Here is a 15762-nt window from a genome sequence, read left to right as displayed (position 1 = left end):
TATTTATCACCAATAAGTGACAGAATATGTCAAATCTACTTTAAATAGCAAAGTAACAAGGATCAGAGACACTACATGCTAGAAACTGATGGGATTTACAGATATCTAAAACTATCAGAACTCTACCCATTCCAGAATCAGAATATATCCAGAAGTCAGCAATTTATATGCAGAGGCATCTGGAAATCATTTCAAATAAAGAATAGCTGGATTAATTGCTAAACTTAGAGAAGAATAAAGTAGGCAGACACATGAGAAGAACTGCTTTCAAATATTTTAGTTACATGGGGGAAAGCAGCTCAGGTGTTATAGAGGTAATGCTCTTTTTAATCCTACTCTTCTTTAAGAGTAATTAACAGAAAAACATTTCTGTTTCTCTTTATCAAATTTTTTATGCTTGGTAAATCCAGACGCAGATTCTAATCAGATACATGCTCTTCTAAAGCCAAATTAATACTACCGTTCTTAGGTAAAGCCACATTAGGACTACCTTTCTTACATTAAATAATCTACCAACAAGTAACTGAACACTTGTCATTACGTGGATACGCCATTGCTTAAGTATACAAAACCTGAGAGAGAAAAAGGCACTGTTGCTGCCACGGGAGGTTAAAAAGAAAGTAACAAAACGTAACACATTAATATAAAGGATGATTTAAAATATTTATAGGCACATACGACACACAAAAAATCAAGAAAGAAGAGGAAGTATATGTTTCACCAATTCGCTTTACCAGAGGAACAACATAACTCCTTTGCGCCCCAACAGGCCAGTGCAGTGGAATCTTTTTTAAAAAAAAAAAAAAAAGTAACCAAAATTATGTAAATACTCCTACACATTTTCAAAAACCCGTGAGTTACATAATATTGAAGTACTTATCATGATGGCTCCTTCGTTATAATGAAAGAAACAGAATAGAAAAAAAGAAGTACTTTAGGTTTCTAATCCCTGAAGTTCTTGTTGTTACTTCTACATGGAAAACCTCAATCTTCCCAATTTTCTGGAAATAGAATTGTAGCATCCTCAAAGATATTAATTCTTTGAATTTGTTACCAGACATATGATTACGGGTCATAGATAAGAGTTGTTATCGTTGAAAACAGACCCAGAGAACTACTACCATGAAGCAGCAAGCTAAAATAAAAATACAATTGGAATTCTGTGCTCTAAGAATTGGGTAAAGCTTTTATTTCACTTTATATCTCTGCAAGATTCATGGAAGTCAGCCTGGATGTTTCAGCTCTTTGACAGCAAAGATAACAAAATACATGCTGAAACAAAGACGGAAACACAAATCTCAGAAATTGTTCTACACAAAAGTTATTGCTGAGTACACTCCTGTCAAAATCTGATTTCATCACTTCTAAGTAACACAGAGGTCCTCATTACACGAATTCTAAGTGATTTCTTAAATTTTAGGTACATTTCACTACTTTAAAATGACAAACTATTCAAGCAATTTGTATAAACAAGTTGGAAGGCCTCAATAGTAGCTGAAAGTAAACCATTTTACTCCCTCTTCAATTACCTGATAATTATATACAGGCAACTGATATCCAGGGATGACGGAATTTATAGATGTAAATTGACCTGGTGAATCTGGATAAGTAGAATAAGCCTGAAAATAAAGTTGACAGAAAGAATGAATTAATACGGTAAAACGTTTTTTTAAATAGAAAGAAATACAATTCCCAATATAACAAAAATATGAAAAACCTTGAAACAGTAATTGTTTTTCTACGTACAGCAATGCAGATTTCTAAATGACTGACTTTATGAAGAAATAAAAATTCTCTTGTCAAGTGCTACCCTTTGGGTGGGGAGGGGGAAGAGACAAATGACAAAAGAAGTGACTATTTCACCAGCCAAAGCTTACCTTATATATACCGGGTACTTATGCCCACCCAGAAGTTATTTCTTACACTGGTGATAAGGCTCCACTTAGACAGATTGCAATGTAAGTTAAATTAACACATTTGCTATCTCTCTGTAAAAATATTTCTAGACTGTTTTGTATTAGACAATATTATAGGGTAACATGTAGTTCTATAGATGTTATGGCTTTTTCTGTACTTCATTCCGAAAAACTAAGTGCAGTCTATAATCCAATAGTGCAGAAGAGAAAGTATGTCTTGTATGTTTCTATAAATTCTTATTGTTTGAAAACATACAGGCAGCAGCATACATGAATACACCCAGATTCAGTAATGGCTCACAGTCAATGACACAAACAAGTAGGGCTTTTTTTCTAGCCACTGTTCAGAGAAGGAAAAAGAAGAGGTATACCATACATGTTTCAAGCACGTGGAAAATGTCAACAAATTAGAGACACTGCACAACTGGTTCACTATTATTTTGTTACTTTATTTTCCATCAAAGAATATGTCTTTTAAACTCACACATAAATAAAATAGACTAAGAAGAATACAAACGTTATTTATCAACAGTAAGTGATAGAGTATGTCAAATCCTACTTTAAATATCAATGTAAGCAGGATCAGAGAAATCAGATGCCAGAAGCTCACGCGATTTATATATATATATCTCAAACCACATCGGAAATCTACCCATTCCAGAACCAGAATATATCCAGAAGTCAGCAATTTACATGAGGAGGCATCTGGAAATCATTTCAAATGAAGAGTAGCTAGATGAACTGCTAAACTTACAGAAGAATAAAGTGGGCAGACACGTAAGGAGAGCTGCTTTCATGCACTTTAGGAACTGGCGATAAGGGGGGAAAGCAGCTCAGGTGGTTTAGAGGTAATACTCTTGTTTATTCCTATTCTTATTTAAGAGTAATTAACAGCAAAGCATTTCTGTTTCTCTTCTACAAATGTTCTATTGCTGGTAATGCCAGAGGCAGATGCTACGCAGATACATACTAATTCTAAAGCCATGTGAATACTACCTTTGATTATATAGTCCATCATTATGTGGACCTGCCATTGCTTAAGCACATAAAAACCTGAGAGCAAAAAAGGCACTGTTGCTCCCATTGGAGTTTATAATCGGGTTAACAAGAAAGTAAAAAAACAAATAAATAAAACATTAATATAAAGAATCATTTAAACATATTTATAGGCACATATGACATGGAAAAAAATCAAGAATGAACAGGAAGTGTACGTTTGGCTAATTCACTTAATGTCAAGTACAACACAATCCCTTTGCTCTCCAACAGGCCACTATGGTGGCATCTTTAAAAAAAAAAAAAAACAAACAAAAAAAAACAAAAAAAAAACGGACACCAAAACTATTAAAATATTCCTACACATTTTCAAAAACACATGAGAAACACAATATTGAAGTACTTATCCTGCTGTCTCCTTTTTCATTATAATAAAAGTAACAGAATGGAAAACTTAAGTACTTTATGTTTTTAGTCCATGACATTCTTGTTACTTTTATATATGAAACTTCACCTTTCTCCAAATTTTCTGGAGTTGGCAATGTGGAAACCTCAAAGATAGTAGCTCTTTCAGTTTATCACCATAGATACAATTATGGGTCACAGACATAGTCCTATCTATGAAAAGAGATCCAGAGAATTACTAACGTGAAACAGCCAGCTAAAATGAAAATATAATTGGAATTCTGTGCTCTAAAAAGTGGATCATAATTTTACTTCACTCTATCTCCCTAACAAAATTCAGCAAAGTCAACTTTGGATGTTTCATTCAGTTATTTGACAGCAAAGATGAAAACTACAATCCAGAAATGAAGAAGGGGACACCAAATCTCAGAAATCTGTTCTACAGAAAAGTTACTGCCAAGTATATTCCTGTCAAAATATTACTTCATTACTTCTTAATAAGACAGAGGTCTTCATTCTACACTAATTCTAAGTGTTGCCTTAAATTTTAGGTACACTTCACTAGTTTAAAATGACAAACTATTCAGGAAATTTGTATAAACAAGTTAAAGGCCTCTATAATATCGGAAAGCAAATCATTTTACTTCCTCTTACATTACCTGATAATTATATACAGGCGACTGATATCTAGTGATGACCTGAACTGGTGCATTTGGATAAGTACGATATGCCTGAAAATAAATTATACAGAAAGAATGAATTAATAAGGTAAAACTTTTTTTTTAATTAGAAAGAAATATTCCCAGTAGAACAAAAATATGAAAAACATTGAAATACTAATTATTTTTCTATATACAACAATGCAGAATTGTGTATGACTGACTGATTTATGAAGAATGTATTATTCTCGGTCAAGTCCTACGGTTGGGCGTGGAGGGGGAACAGACAAATGACAAAAGAACTGGCTATTTCACCAGGCAAACTTAACCTTACTTATATTGTGTACTTATGCCCACCCAGAAGTTATTTCTTACACTGGTGATAAGGCTACATTAAGACAGAGTTCAATGTAAGTTAAATTAATACATTTGCTATTTCGCTGTAAAAATGCTTCCGGACTGATTTGTGTTTGACAATAGTATAAGGTAATATGTAGTTCTACAGAATTTATGGCGTTTTCTGTACTTTATGTTGAAAAACTAAGTGCAGTATATAATCCAATACTGGAACAGAGACAGTATAAAGTCTCATATGTTTCAATAAATACTAATTGTTTGAATACATATAGGTACGCAGCAGGCATGAATACACCCAGACTCGGTAATGGCTCACAGTAAATGTTAAAAGTAGGGCTTTTATTCTAGCCATTGGTCAGAGAAGGAAAAAGAAGATGAGGTATACCGTACGTGTTTCAAGCACAGGGAAAACGTCAACAAATGAGAAACACTGAATAACTATTTCACTACGATTCTGTTACTTTATTTTCCATCAAAGAAAATGTCTTTTCAACTAAGATATAAATAAAATGAACTAAGAAGGAAATAAGCGTTATTTATCACCAATAAGTGACAGAATATGTCAAATCTACTTTAAATAGCAAAGTAACAAGGGTCAGAGACACTACATGCTAGAAACTGATGGGATTTACAGATATCTAAAACTATCAGAACTCTACCCATTCCAGAATCAGAATATATCCAGAAGTCAGCAATTTATATGCAGAGGCATCTGGAAATCATTTCAAATAAAGAATAGCTGGATTAATTGCTAAACTTAGAGAAGAATAAAGTAGACAGACACATGAGAAGAACTGCTTTCAAATATTTTAGTTACATGGGGGAAAGCAGCTCAGGTGTTATAGAGGTAATGCTCTTTTTAATCCTACTCTTCTTTAAGAGTAATTAACAGAAAAACATTTCTGTTTCTCTTTATCAAATTTTTTATGCTTGGTAAATCCAGACGCAGATTCTAATCAGATACATGCTCTTCTAAAGCCAAATTAATACTACCGTTCTTAGGTAAAGCCACATTAGGACTACCTTTCTTACATTAAATAATCTACCAACAAGTAACTGAACACTTGTCATTACGTGGATACGCCATTGCTTAAGTATACAAAACCTGAGAGAGAAAAAGGCACTGTTGCTGCCATGGGAGGTTAAAAAGAAAGTAACAAAACGTAACACATTAATATAAAGGATGATTTAAAATATTTATAGGCACATACGACACACAAAAAATCAAGAAAGAAGAGGAAGTATATGTTTCACTAATTCGCTTTACCAGAGGAACAACATAACTCCTTTGCGCCCCAACAGGCCAGTGCAGTGGAATCTTTTTTTAAAAAAAAAAAAAAAGTAACCAAAATTATGTAAATACTCCTACACATTTTCAAAAACCCGTGAGTTACATAATATTGAAGTATTTATCATGATGGCTCCTTTGTTATAATGAAAGAAACAGAATAGAAAAAAAGAAGTACTTTAGGTTTCTAATCCCTGAAGTTCTTGTTGTTACTTCTACATGGAAAACCTCAATCTTCCCAATTTTCTGGAAATAGAATTGTAGCATCCTCAAAGATATTAATTCTTTGAATTTGTTACCAGACATATGATTACGGGTCATAGATAAGAGTTGTTATCGTTGAAAACAGACCCAGAGAACTACTACCATGAAGCAGGAAGCTAAAATAAAAATACAATTGGAATTCTGTGCTCTAAGAATTGGGTAAAGCTTTTATTTCACTTTATATCTCTGCAAGATTCATGAAAGTCAGCCTGGATGTTTCAGCTCTTTGACAGCAAAGATAACAAAATACATGCTGAAACAAAGACGGAAACACAAATCTCAGAAATTGTTCTACACAAAAGTTATTGCTGAGTACACTCCTGTCAAAATCTGATTTCATCACTTCTAAGTAACACAGAGGTCCTCATTACACGAATTCTAAGTGATTTCTTAAATTTTAGGTACATTTCCCTACTTTAAAATGACAAACTATTCAAGCAATTTGTATAAACAAGTTGAAGGCCTCAATAGTAGCTGAAAGTAAACCATTTTACTCCCTCTTCAATTACCTGATAATTATATACAGGCAACTGATATCCAGGGATGACGGAATTTATAGATGTAAATTGACCTGGTGAATCTGGATAAGTAGAATAAGCCTGAAAATAAAGTTGACAGAAAGAATGAATTAATACGGTAAAACGTTTTTTTAAATAGAAAGAAATACAATTCCCAATATAACAAAAATATGAAAAACCTTGAAACAGTAATTGTTTTTCTACGTACAGCAATGCAGATTTCTAAATGACTGACTTTATGAAGAAATAAAAATTCTCTTGTCAAGTGCTACCCTTTGGGTGGGGAGGGGGAAGAGACAAATGACAAAAGAAGTGACTATTTCACCAGCCAAAGCTTACCTTATATATACCGGGTACTTATGCCCACCCAGAAGTTATTTCTTACACTGGTGATAAGGCTCCACTTAGACAGATTGCAATGTAAGTTAAATTAACACATTTGCTATCTCTCTGTAAAAATATTTCTAGACTGTTTTGTATTAGACAATATTATAGGGTAACATGTAGTTCTATAGATGTTATGGCTTTTTCTGTACTTCATTCCGAAAAACTAAGTGCAGTCTATAATCCAATAGTGCAGAAGAGAAAGTATGTCTTGTATGTTTCTATAAATTCTTATTGTTTGAAAACATACAGGCAGCAGCATACATGAATACACCCAGATTCAGTAATGGCTCACAGTCAATGACACAAACAAGTAGGGCTTTTTTTCTAGCCACTGTTCAGAGAAGGAAAAAGAAGAGGTATACCATACATGTTTCAAGCACGTGGAAAATGTCAACAAATTAGAGACACTGCACAACTGGTTCACTATTATTTTGTTACTTTATTTTCCATCAAAGAATATGTCTTTTAAACTGACACATAAATAAAATAGACTAAGAAGAATACAAACATTATTTATCAACAGTAAGTGATAGAGTATGTCAAATCCTACTTTAAATATCAATGTAAGCAGGATCAGAGAAATCAGATGCCAGAAGCTCACGCGATTTATATATATATATCAAACCACATCGGAAATCTACCCATTCCAGAACCAGAATATATCCAGAAGTCAGCAATTTACATGAGGAGGCATCTGGAAATCATTTCAAATAAAGAGTAGCTAGATGAACTGCTAAACTTACAGAAGAATAAAGTGGGCAGACACGTAAGGAGAGCTGCTTTCATGCACTTTAGGAACTGGTTATAAGGGGGGAAAGCAGCTCAGGTGGTTTAGAGGTAATACTCTTGTTTATTCCTATTCTTATTTAAGAGTAATTAACAGCAAAGCATTTCTGTTTCTCTTCTACAAATGTTCTATTGCTGGTAAAGCCAGAGGCAGATGCTACGCAGATACATACTAATTCTAAAGCCATGTGAATACTACCTTTCTTTGATTATATAGTCTATCACTATGTGGACCTGCCATTGCTTAAGCACATAAAAACCTGAGAGCAAAAAAGGCACTGTTGCTCCCATTGGAGTTTATAATCGGGTTAACAAGAAAGTAAAAAAACAAATAAATAAAACATTAATATAAAGAATCATTTAAACATATTTATAGGCACATATGACATGGAAAAAAATCAAGAATGAACAGGAAGTGTACGTTTGGCTAATTCACTTAACGTCAAGTACAACACAATCCCTTTGCTCTCCAACAGGCCACTATGGTGGCATCTTTAAAAAAACAAACAAACAAACAAAAAAAACCAAAAAAAAAACGGACACCAAAACTATTAAAATATTCCTACACATTTTCAAAAACACATGAGAAACACAATATTGAAGTACTTATCCTGCTGTCTCCTTTTTCATTATAATAAAAGTAACAGAATGGAAAACTTAAGTACTTTATGTTTTTAGTCCATGACATTCTTGTTACTTTTATATATGAAACTTCACCTTTCTCCAAATTTTCTGGAGTTGGCAATGTGGAAACCTCAAAGATAGTAGCTCTTTCAGTTTATCACCATAGATATAATTAGGGGTCACAGACATAGTCCTATCTATGAAAAGAGATCCAGAGAATTACTACCGTGAAACAGCCAGCTAAAATGAAAATATAATTGGAATTCTGTGCTCTAAAAAGTGGATCATAATTTTACTTCACTCTATCTCCCTAACAAAATTCAGCAAAGTCAACTTTGGATGTTTCATTCAGTTATTTGACAGCAAAGATGAAAACTACAATCCAGAAATGAAGAAGGGGACACCAAATCTCAGAAATCTGTTCTACAGAAAAGTTACTGCCAAGTATATTCCTGTCAAAATATTACTTCATTACTTCTAAATAAGACAGAGGTCTTCATTCTACACTAATTCTAAGTGTTGCCTTAAATTTTAGGTACACTTCACTAGTTTAAAATGACAAACTATTCAGGAAATTTGTATAAACAAGTTAAAGGCCTCTATAATATCGGAAAGCAAATCATTTTACTTCCTCTTACATTACCTGATAATTATATACAGGCGACTGATATCTAGTGATGACCTGAACTGGTGCATTTGGATAAGTACGATATGCCTGAAAATAAATTATACAGAAAGAATGAATTAATAAGGTAAAACTTTTTTTTTAATTAGAAAGAAATATTCCCAGTAGAACAAAAATATGAAAAACATTGAAATACTAATTATTTTTCTATATACAACAATGCAGAATTGTGTATGACTGACTGATTTATGAAGAATGTATTATTCTCGGTCAAGTCCTACGGTTGGGCGTGGAGGGGGAACAGACAAATGACAAAAGAACTGGCTATTTCACCAGGCAAACTTAACCTTACTTATATTGTGTACTTATGCCCACCCAGAAGTTATTTCTTACACTGGTGATAAGGCTACATTAAGACAGAGTTCAATGTAAGTTAAATTAATACATTTGCTATTTCGCTGTAAAAATGCTTCCGGACTGATTTGTGTTTGACAATATTATAAGGTAATATGTAGTTCTACAGAATTTATGGCGTTTTCTGTACTTTATGTTGAAAAACTAAGTGCAGTATATAATCCAATACTGGAAAAGAGACAGTATAAAGTCTCATATGTTTCAATAAATACTAATTGTTTGAATACATATAGGTACGCAGCAGGCATGAATACACCCAGGTTCGGTAATGGCTCACAGTAAATGTTAAAAGTAGGGCTTTTATTCTAGCCATTGGTCAGAGAAGGAAAAAGAAGATGAGGTATACCGTACGTGTTTCAAGCACAGGGAAAACGTCAACAAATGAGAAACACTGAATAACTATTTCACTACGATTCTGTTACTTTATTTTCCATCAAAGAAAATGTCTTTTCAACTAAGATATAAATAAAATGAACTAAGAAGGAAATAAACGTTATTTATCACCAATAAGTGACAGAGTATGTCAAATCTACTTTAAATAGCAAAGTAACAAGGATCAGAGACACTACATGCTAAAAACTGATGGGATTTACAGATATCTAAAACTATCAGAACTCTACCCATTCCAGAATCAGAATATATCCAGAAGTCAGCAATTTATATGCAGAGGCATCTGGAAATCATTTCAAATAAAGAATAGCTGGATTAATTGCTAAACTTAGAGAAGAATAAAGTAGGCAGACACATGAGAAGAACTGCTTTCAAATATTTTAGTTACATGGGGGAAAGCAGCTCAGGTGTTATAGAGGTAATGCTCTTTTTAATCCTACTCTTCTTTAAGAGTAATTAACAGAAAAACATTTCTGTTTCTCTTTATCAAATTTTTTATGCTTGGTAAATCCAGACGCAGATTCTAATCAGATACATGCTCTTCTAAAGCCAAATTAATACTACCGTTCTTAGGTAAAGCCACATTAGGACTACCTTTCTTACATTAAATAATCTACCAACAAGTAACTGAACACTTGTCATTACGTGGATACGCCATTGCTTAAGTATACAAAACCTGAGAGAGAAAAAGGCACTGTTGCTGCCACGGGAGGTTAAAAAGAAAGTAACAAAACGTAACACATTAATATAAAGGATGATTTAAAATATTTATAGGCACATACGACACACAAAAAATCAAGAAAGAAGAGGAAGTATATGTTTCACTAATTCGCTTTACCAGAGGAACAACATAACTCCTTTGCGCCCCAACAGGCCAGTGCAGTGGAATCTTTTAAAAAAAAAAAAAAAAAGTAACCAAAATTATGTAAATACTCCTACACATTTTCAAAAACCCGTGAGTTACATAATATTGAAGTATTTATCATGATGGCTCCTTTGTTATAATGAAAGAAACAGAATAGAAAAAAAGAAGTACTTTAGGTTTCTAATCCCTGAAGTTCTTGTTGTTACTTCTACATGGAAAACCTCAATCTTCCCAATTTTCTGGAAATAGAATTGTAGCATCCTCAAAGATATTAATTCTTTGAATTTGTTACCACACATATGATTACGGGTCATAGATAAGAGTTGTATCGTTGAAAACAGACCCAGAGAACTACTACCATGAAGCAGCAAGCTAAAATAAAAATACAATTGGAATTCTGTGCTCTAAGAATTGGGTAAAGCTTTTATTTCACTTTATATCTCTGCAAGATTCATGAAAGTCAGCCTGGATGTTTCAGCTCTTTGACAGCAAAGATAACAAAATACATGCTGAAACAAAGACGGAAACACAAATCTCAGAAATTGTTCTACACAAAAGTTATTGCTGAGTACACTCCTGTCAAAATCTGATTTCATCACTTCTAAGTAACACAGAGGTCCTCATTACACGAATTCTAAGTGATTTCTTAAATTTTAGGTACATTTCACTACTTTAAAATGACAAACTATTCAAGCAATTTGTATAAACAAGTTGAAGGCCTCAATAGTAGCTGAAGGTAAAACATTTTACTCCCTCTTCAATTACCTGATAATTATATACAGGCAACTGATATCCAGGGATGACGGAATTTATAGATATAAATTGATCTGGTGAATCTGGATAAGTAGAATAAGCCTGAAAATAAAGTTGACAGAAAGAATGGATTAATACGGTAAAACATTTTTTTTAAATAGAAAGAAATATCATACCCAATATAACAAAAATATGAAAAACTTTGAAACAGTAATTGTTTTTCTACGTACAGCAATCCAGATTTCTAAATGACTGACTTTATGAAGAAATAAAAATTGTCTGTCAAGTGCTACCCTTTGGGTGGGGAGGGGGAAGAGACAAATGACAAAAGAAGTGACTATTTCACCAGCCAAAGTTTACCTCATATATACCGGGTACTTATGCCCACCCAGAAGTTATTTCTTACACTGGTGATAAGGCTCCATTAGGATAGATTTCAACGTAAATTAAATTCATACATTTGCTATTTCTTTGGCAAAATACTTCTAGATTGTTTGGTATTTGACAACATTATAGGGTAATACTGTAGTTCTTCGACAGATGTTACGGCTTTCTCTATACTTCATTTCCACAAATTAAGGGCAGTATATAGCCATAACTGGAAAAGAGACAGTATAACGTCTTCTACGTTTCAATAAATTCTTACTGATTAAAAACATACAGGTAGCAGCATTCATGAATATACCCAGATTCAGTAATGGCTCACCGTAAATGCTAGAAACACGTAGGGCTTTTCTTCTAGTCATTGCTCAGAGAAGGAAAAAAGAAGAAGAGGTGTACCCTACACGTTTCAAGTACATGGAAAATGTCAACATATGAGAGACACTGAAGAACTATTTCACTACTATTTTGTTACTTTATTTTCCATCAAAGAAAAGGTGTTTTAAACACACACTGAAATAAGAGGAACGAAGAACAAAATAAATGTTATTTATCACCAGTAAGTGACAAACGATGTCAAATCTCACTTTAAACATCAAAGCAACCAGCATCAGAGAAATGACATGCCAGAAACTCACGGGATTTACATAGAGTAAAAGAGATCAGAAATCTACCCATCCCAGAACCAGAATATATCCAGAAGTCAGCAATTTATATGACGAGGCATCTGGAAAGCACTGCAAGTAAAGAATAGCTAGGTTAACCGCTAACCTTGGAGAACAATAAACTAGGCAGACACATAAGGAGAGCTGCTTCCAAATACTTTAGCAACTAGTTACATAGGGTGAAAAAGGAAGAGACAGGAAGAGATTTGTTCATGTGTCTAAAGAGGTCATTTCTGAGAGAAAGCCTTGCAAAGTACATAGAAGATTTTTAGCTCAAATAACCAACACTAAGAGTAAGAAATTTCTAACAAAAGTAACAAATTTCCCATTACTCACACTGTTTAAACAGGGATTCCATTGCCACTTACTACGGAAAGTGTAGATACAATTCCACAGACGCAAGGATGACTACAATAAACAAGAGAACAGGACCATAAGCACTTCTTACCTGAACGTACTGAGTTATAGGATTCAGCGTGATTAGGGGCTGCAGGCAAGTTTCAGTGTTTGCATTCCTCCAGATGTTCTGAAACTGTGGTGGAGGAGGAGGATTTAATACCAAAGGACGTGGCTGCACAAGACGAGCGCCTTTTTGAAAAGCAAGAAGAAAAAAGCCTATTTTTAGTTATTTGAAAAGCTACCCGGGTCAAAAAAGAACAATTTCTTTTCCTACTCACAGAACTTTTGTTTCCTGATTGCAGGGCCCAGCTTCAGCTTTTTACCCTGGAGATGTATCTGTGACTGAAAAGAGAACAGTAACAAAACTAGAATCCATTTTCAAGTCTTAGCTTCCAAGACTTGGGTAAACACCTAAAGCTTTCTAAGGTTCCTATCATCATAGACGATCAGTGACAACTACGCACCAAATTAAATGTTGTCATCATGAAGCCACCTTATTTACCCTTGCCACTCTAATCAGTGTCAAGAGGCATCAAGTGAAAGTTGATCAAAAACTTTTCATCACCCTGTCTCCAACCTTTCCTGTCTGTAGTTCATGAACCTAGGTGTCCACTCAAAAATAAACATGATCTATCAAGTTATGGGAGGTTACTCTGAGTTTGGATTTTGAACAGGAAGTCTAACTTTCTCCAAATTTTACACAAGTCTGAGTATATCACTAACACTAAACGTCGTATCAGTAAGATAAATAAGGGACTTTTCCATTGAATTACTTACCTCTACTATCTTCTGGACATCCACGTCATCAACAAATGAAACAAATCCATAGCTATGAAGGCAGACAAATGAAGCATAAAATCACCATCATACAGTACATGGTTCAGAACTTCTACTATTCTATATACAGAAGTGATCATGACCAAAGATGAATAATATACCATGATAAGTATTTGCTAACATGCACATGACAGATCCTCTACAAATACTACTTTTTCTTAAGTAGAACTATGTCAAAATGTGCTAGGATTAGGGTACTGTGAAAACTTCATTGATTAACAAAGAATTCACATCTGTGAACCTGAATTTAACTTACTATCTAAGACAAGGTGGTTAAAATTAAAGATGCTGTGCAGTGTATGAAGAAAACAACAATTTGAGAAAACTGATTAACTCACCTGTATGAAATAAAAATTGTAGACATTTCAAAACAAACATTAGAAAAATGATTAAATAAAAGAACTGGTAATAACCTTTTATCCCCTACGTGAAAGAAATTAACACCGCAAACAGTTTCATTTATACAAGGGTCAGAATATCAGTTTTGAAGTCTTGTCTCATACCTATAGAACAGGGGACTAGAGTTCAGATATTTTTGATAAAATTACTCACCCTTTGGACACACCACTTCGATTTGTGATTATCTTCACTTCTTTCACTGAACCGTATCTACCTAAGCAGCTTCTGATCTCAGTTTCATCCGTCTATGGAACAGAATGGAACGTCAGAGTAAAAATTCAGCATTCAAAAATTTCAACTTTACTACAATTTTACTACCATGAGGGGGAAATTTCTTCCCCATTTATCCCCAAAATGACCAGTAGCTCTTTGTCAAAGATATTTTTAGTACCTATGGGTCAAACCTGAAAGCAATTCTAAACCTCCATGAAGTACAAAAACACATTAAGTTTGTAACAGGGCCCAAATCCCACTGTTCATGATGTACTTTAAGGTAACAATGAGGTATGAATACAATACCCTATCATCAATTCCACCAACGAAAACAGTGTTTGGCATGATTTTGCCTTCTGGTAAAACCCAGCCTTGGCTAGCGGCAGCTGATGAAGACTGGGTGCTGGCCTCTCTGCAGGTGGTTGAGTTGGGAGTCTCAGGATTTGCAGCAGACTGTAATTTGGAAAGTAGACATCATAATTACGTATGCAGGCAAAACCCATACACAATGTGAAATATCATTTTTGTATTTTAAGTATAATATATTTTACATAAGTTATTTTCATTGGAAATTAGTCACCAGTGCAGCTCAGTGCAGGCTCAGGATTTAAACTAATCAGAGGACATCAGCATGGAATTTTAACCAAAGGATATACTACTTTCTTAAACCTAGTGTCGCTCATCACCGTGTCTTGTATAATGCTGTGGAAGAATACTCATTCAGTATTTGTGAAAATACTCTGTGAAGTAGTTAAAAAAGACACCCAAAACTAGAAAGTTTAGATTTGTAAAAATTAAAGTTTTAAAATCATCCTGTTCTACATTCGTGAGCAACTTTTCACTTTACTGAGTAGACTAAAGATAAACCTTAAAAAAAAAAAAAAGAAGCCGCACCAAAAACAAAATAAACCTCAATGTTTTAAACCAATTTCTTATAATCTTCTTCCCTAACGCTAGGGTGTTCAAAGCATCTTCTGAAATAACATTTTTCTTCCTGAGTAACGCGAAATCAGTCCAAGTGATAATTCTAATTTTCACAGTGGCCTGATAGATATAAATGAGTGAATTCATTTTGTACGTATAAAGTGGTAAAAGTGGAAAAGTGGTATGCCAATGTAAGTTAGTGTCCTGTTATTTGAATTTATTTTCAGCAGATTTGTTTTCGAGTTTCTTTTTTGGCTCCACTATTTAGCTGACTTATTTTGAAAAAAGTTTAATTAAGAACTAATCGAAACATCAGGAAACTATGACACATCATTAATTTAAAAATCACTGGTGAAGTGCTGTTGACTCTGAAAGCACAAAAAGCTGCCTAAGAGAAAGCTATTACACATACAGCTGTCTGAAAGAAAACAAAAGACGAAAGAAACTGTGTATCTTTTTGAACAACACAATAATGTTATAGTAGTAAGAAAGGAGTTCCTACTTTGTTAATTAGATGCTAGAAGTTACTGATTCTACACAGCTTTACTATACATGAAATCTAAATTGTGAAATCAACTGAAGCCGAGGTTACTGCACTTCTCTTTTCTTTCCTGCCTGTACTTGCTATTTTGGGTTTGTAACTAATGCCTAATGCTTTCCTTTAACAGCTTTATTTCATGACAGTGTTGTGGAAGAA

The 15762-nt window shown here is 33.8% G+C and overlaps 1 protein-coding gene across 1 annotated transcript in view; it reads right to left on the bottom strand.

Annotated features, from left to right (window-relative positions):
• The window catches only part of LOC129025942 (deleted in azoospermia protein 1-like), a 69443-nt gene that overhangs the window by 19946 nt on the left and 33735 nt on the right, over positions 1-15762 (bottom strand). Inside the window, exons 13-22 of the mRNA XM_054473486.2 lie at positions 14448-14594; positions 14082-14173; positions 13470-13521; positions 12971-13034; positions 12742-12881; positions 11260-11349; positions 8844-8915; positions 6395-6484; positions 3977-4048; positions 1530-1619 (exon numbers count right to left, since the gene is read on the bottom strand). Of these exons, the coding sequence (XP_054329461.1) occupies positions 1530-1619; positions 3977-4048; positions 6395-6484; positions 8844-8915; positions 11260-11349; positions 12742-12881; positions 12971-13034; positions 13470-13521; positions 14082-14173; positions 14448-14594 (909 nt within the window). The remainder of the gene's footprint in view (positions 1-1529; positions 1620-3976; positions 4049-6394; positions 6485-8843; positions 8916-11259; positions 11350-12741; positions 12882-12970; positions 13035-13469; positions 13522-14081; positions 14174-14447; positions 14595-15762) is intronic.

This window comes from Pongo pygmaeus, chromosome Y (genome assembly GCF_028885625.2).
Source record: "Pongo pygmaeus isolate AG05252 chromosome Y, NHGRI_mPonPyg2-v2.0_pri, whole genome shotgun sequence".
Lineage (NCBI taxonomy): Eukaryota > Metazoa > Chordata > Mammalia > Primates > Hominidae > Pongo > Pongo pygmaeus.
Note: the sequence above shows the minus strand (reverse complement) of the source record. Positions and strands in the feature narration are given on the sequence as shown.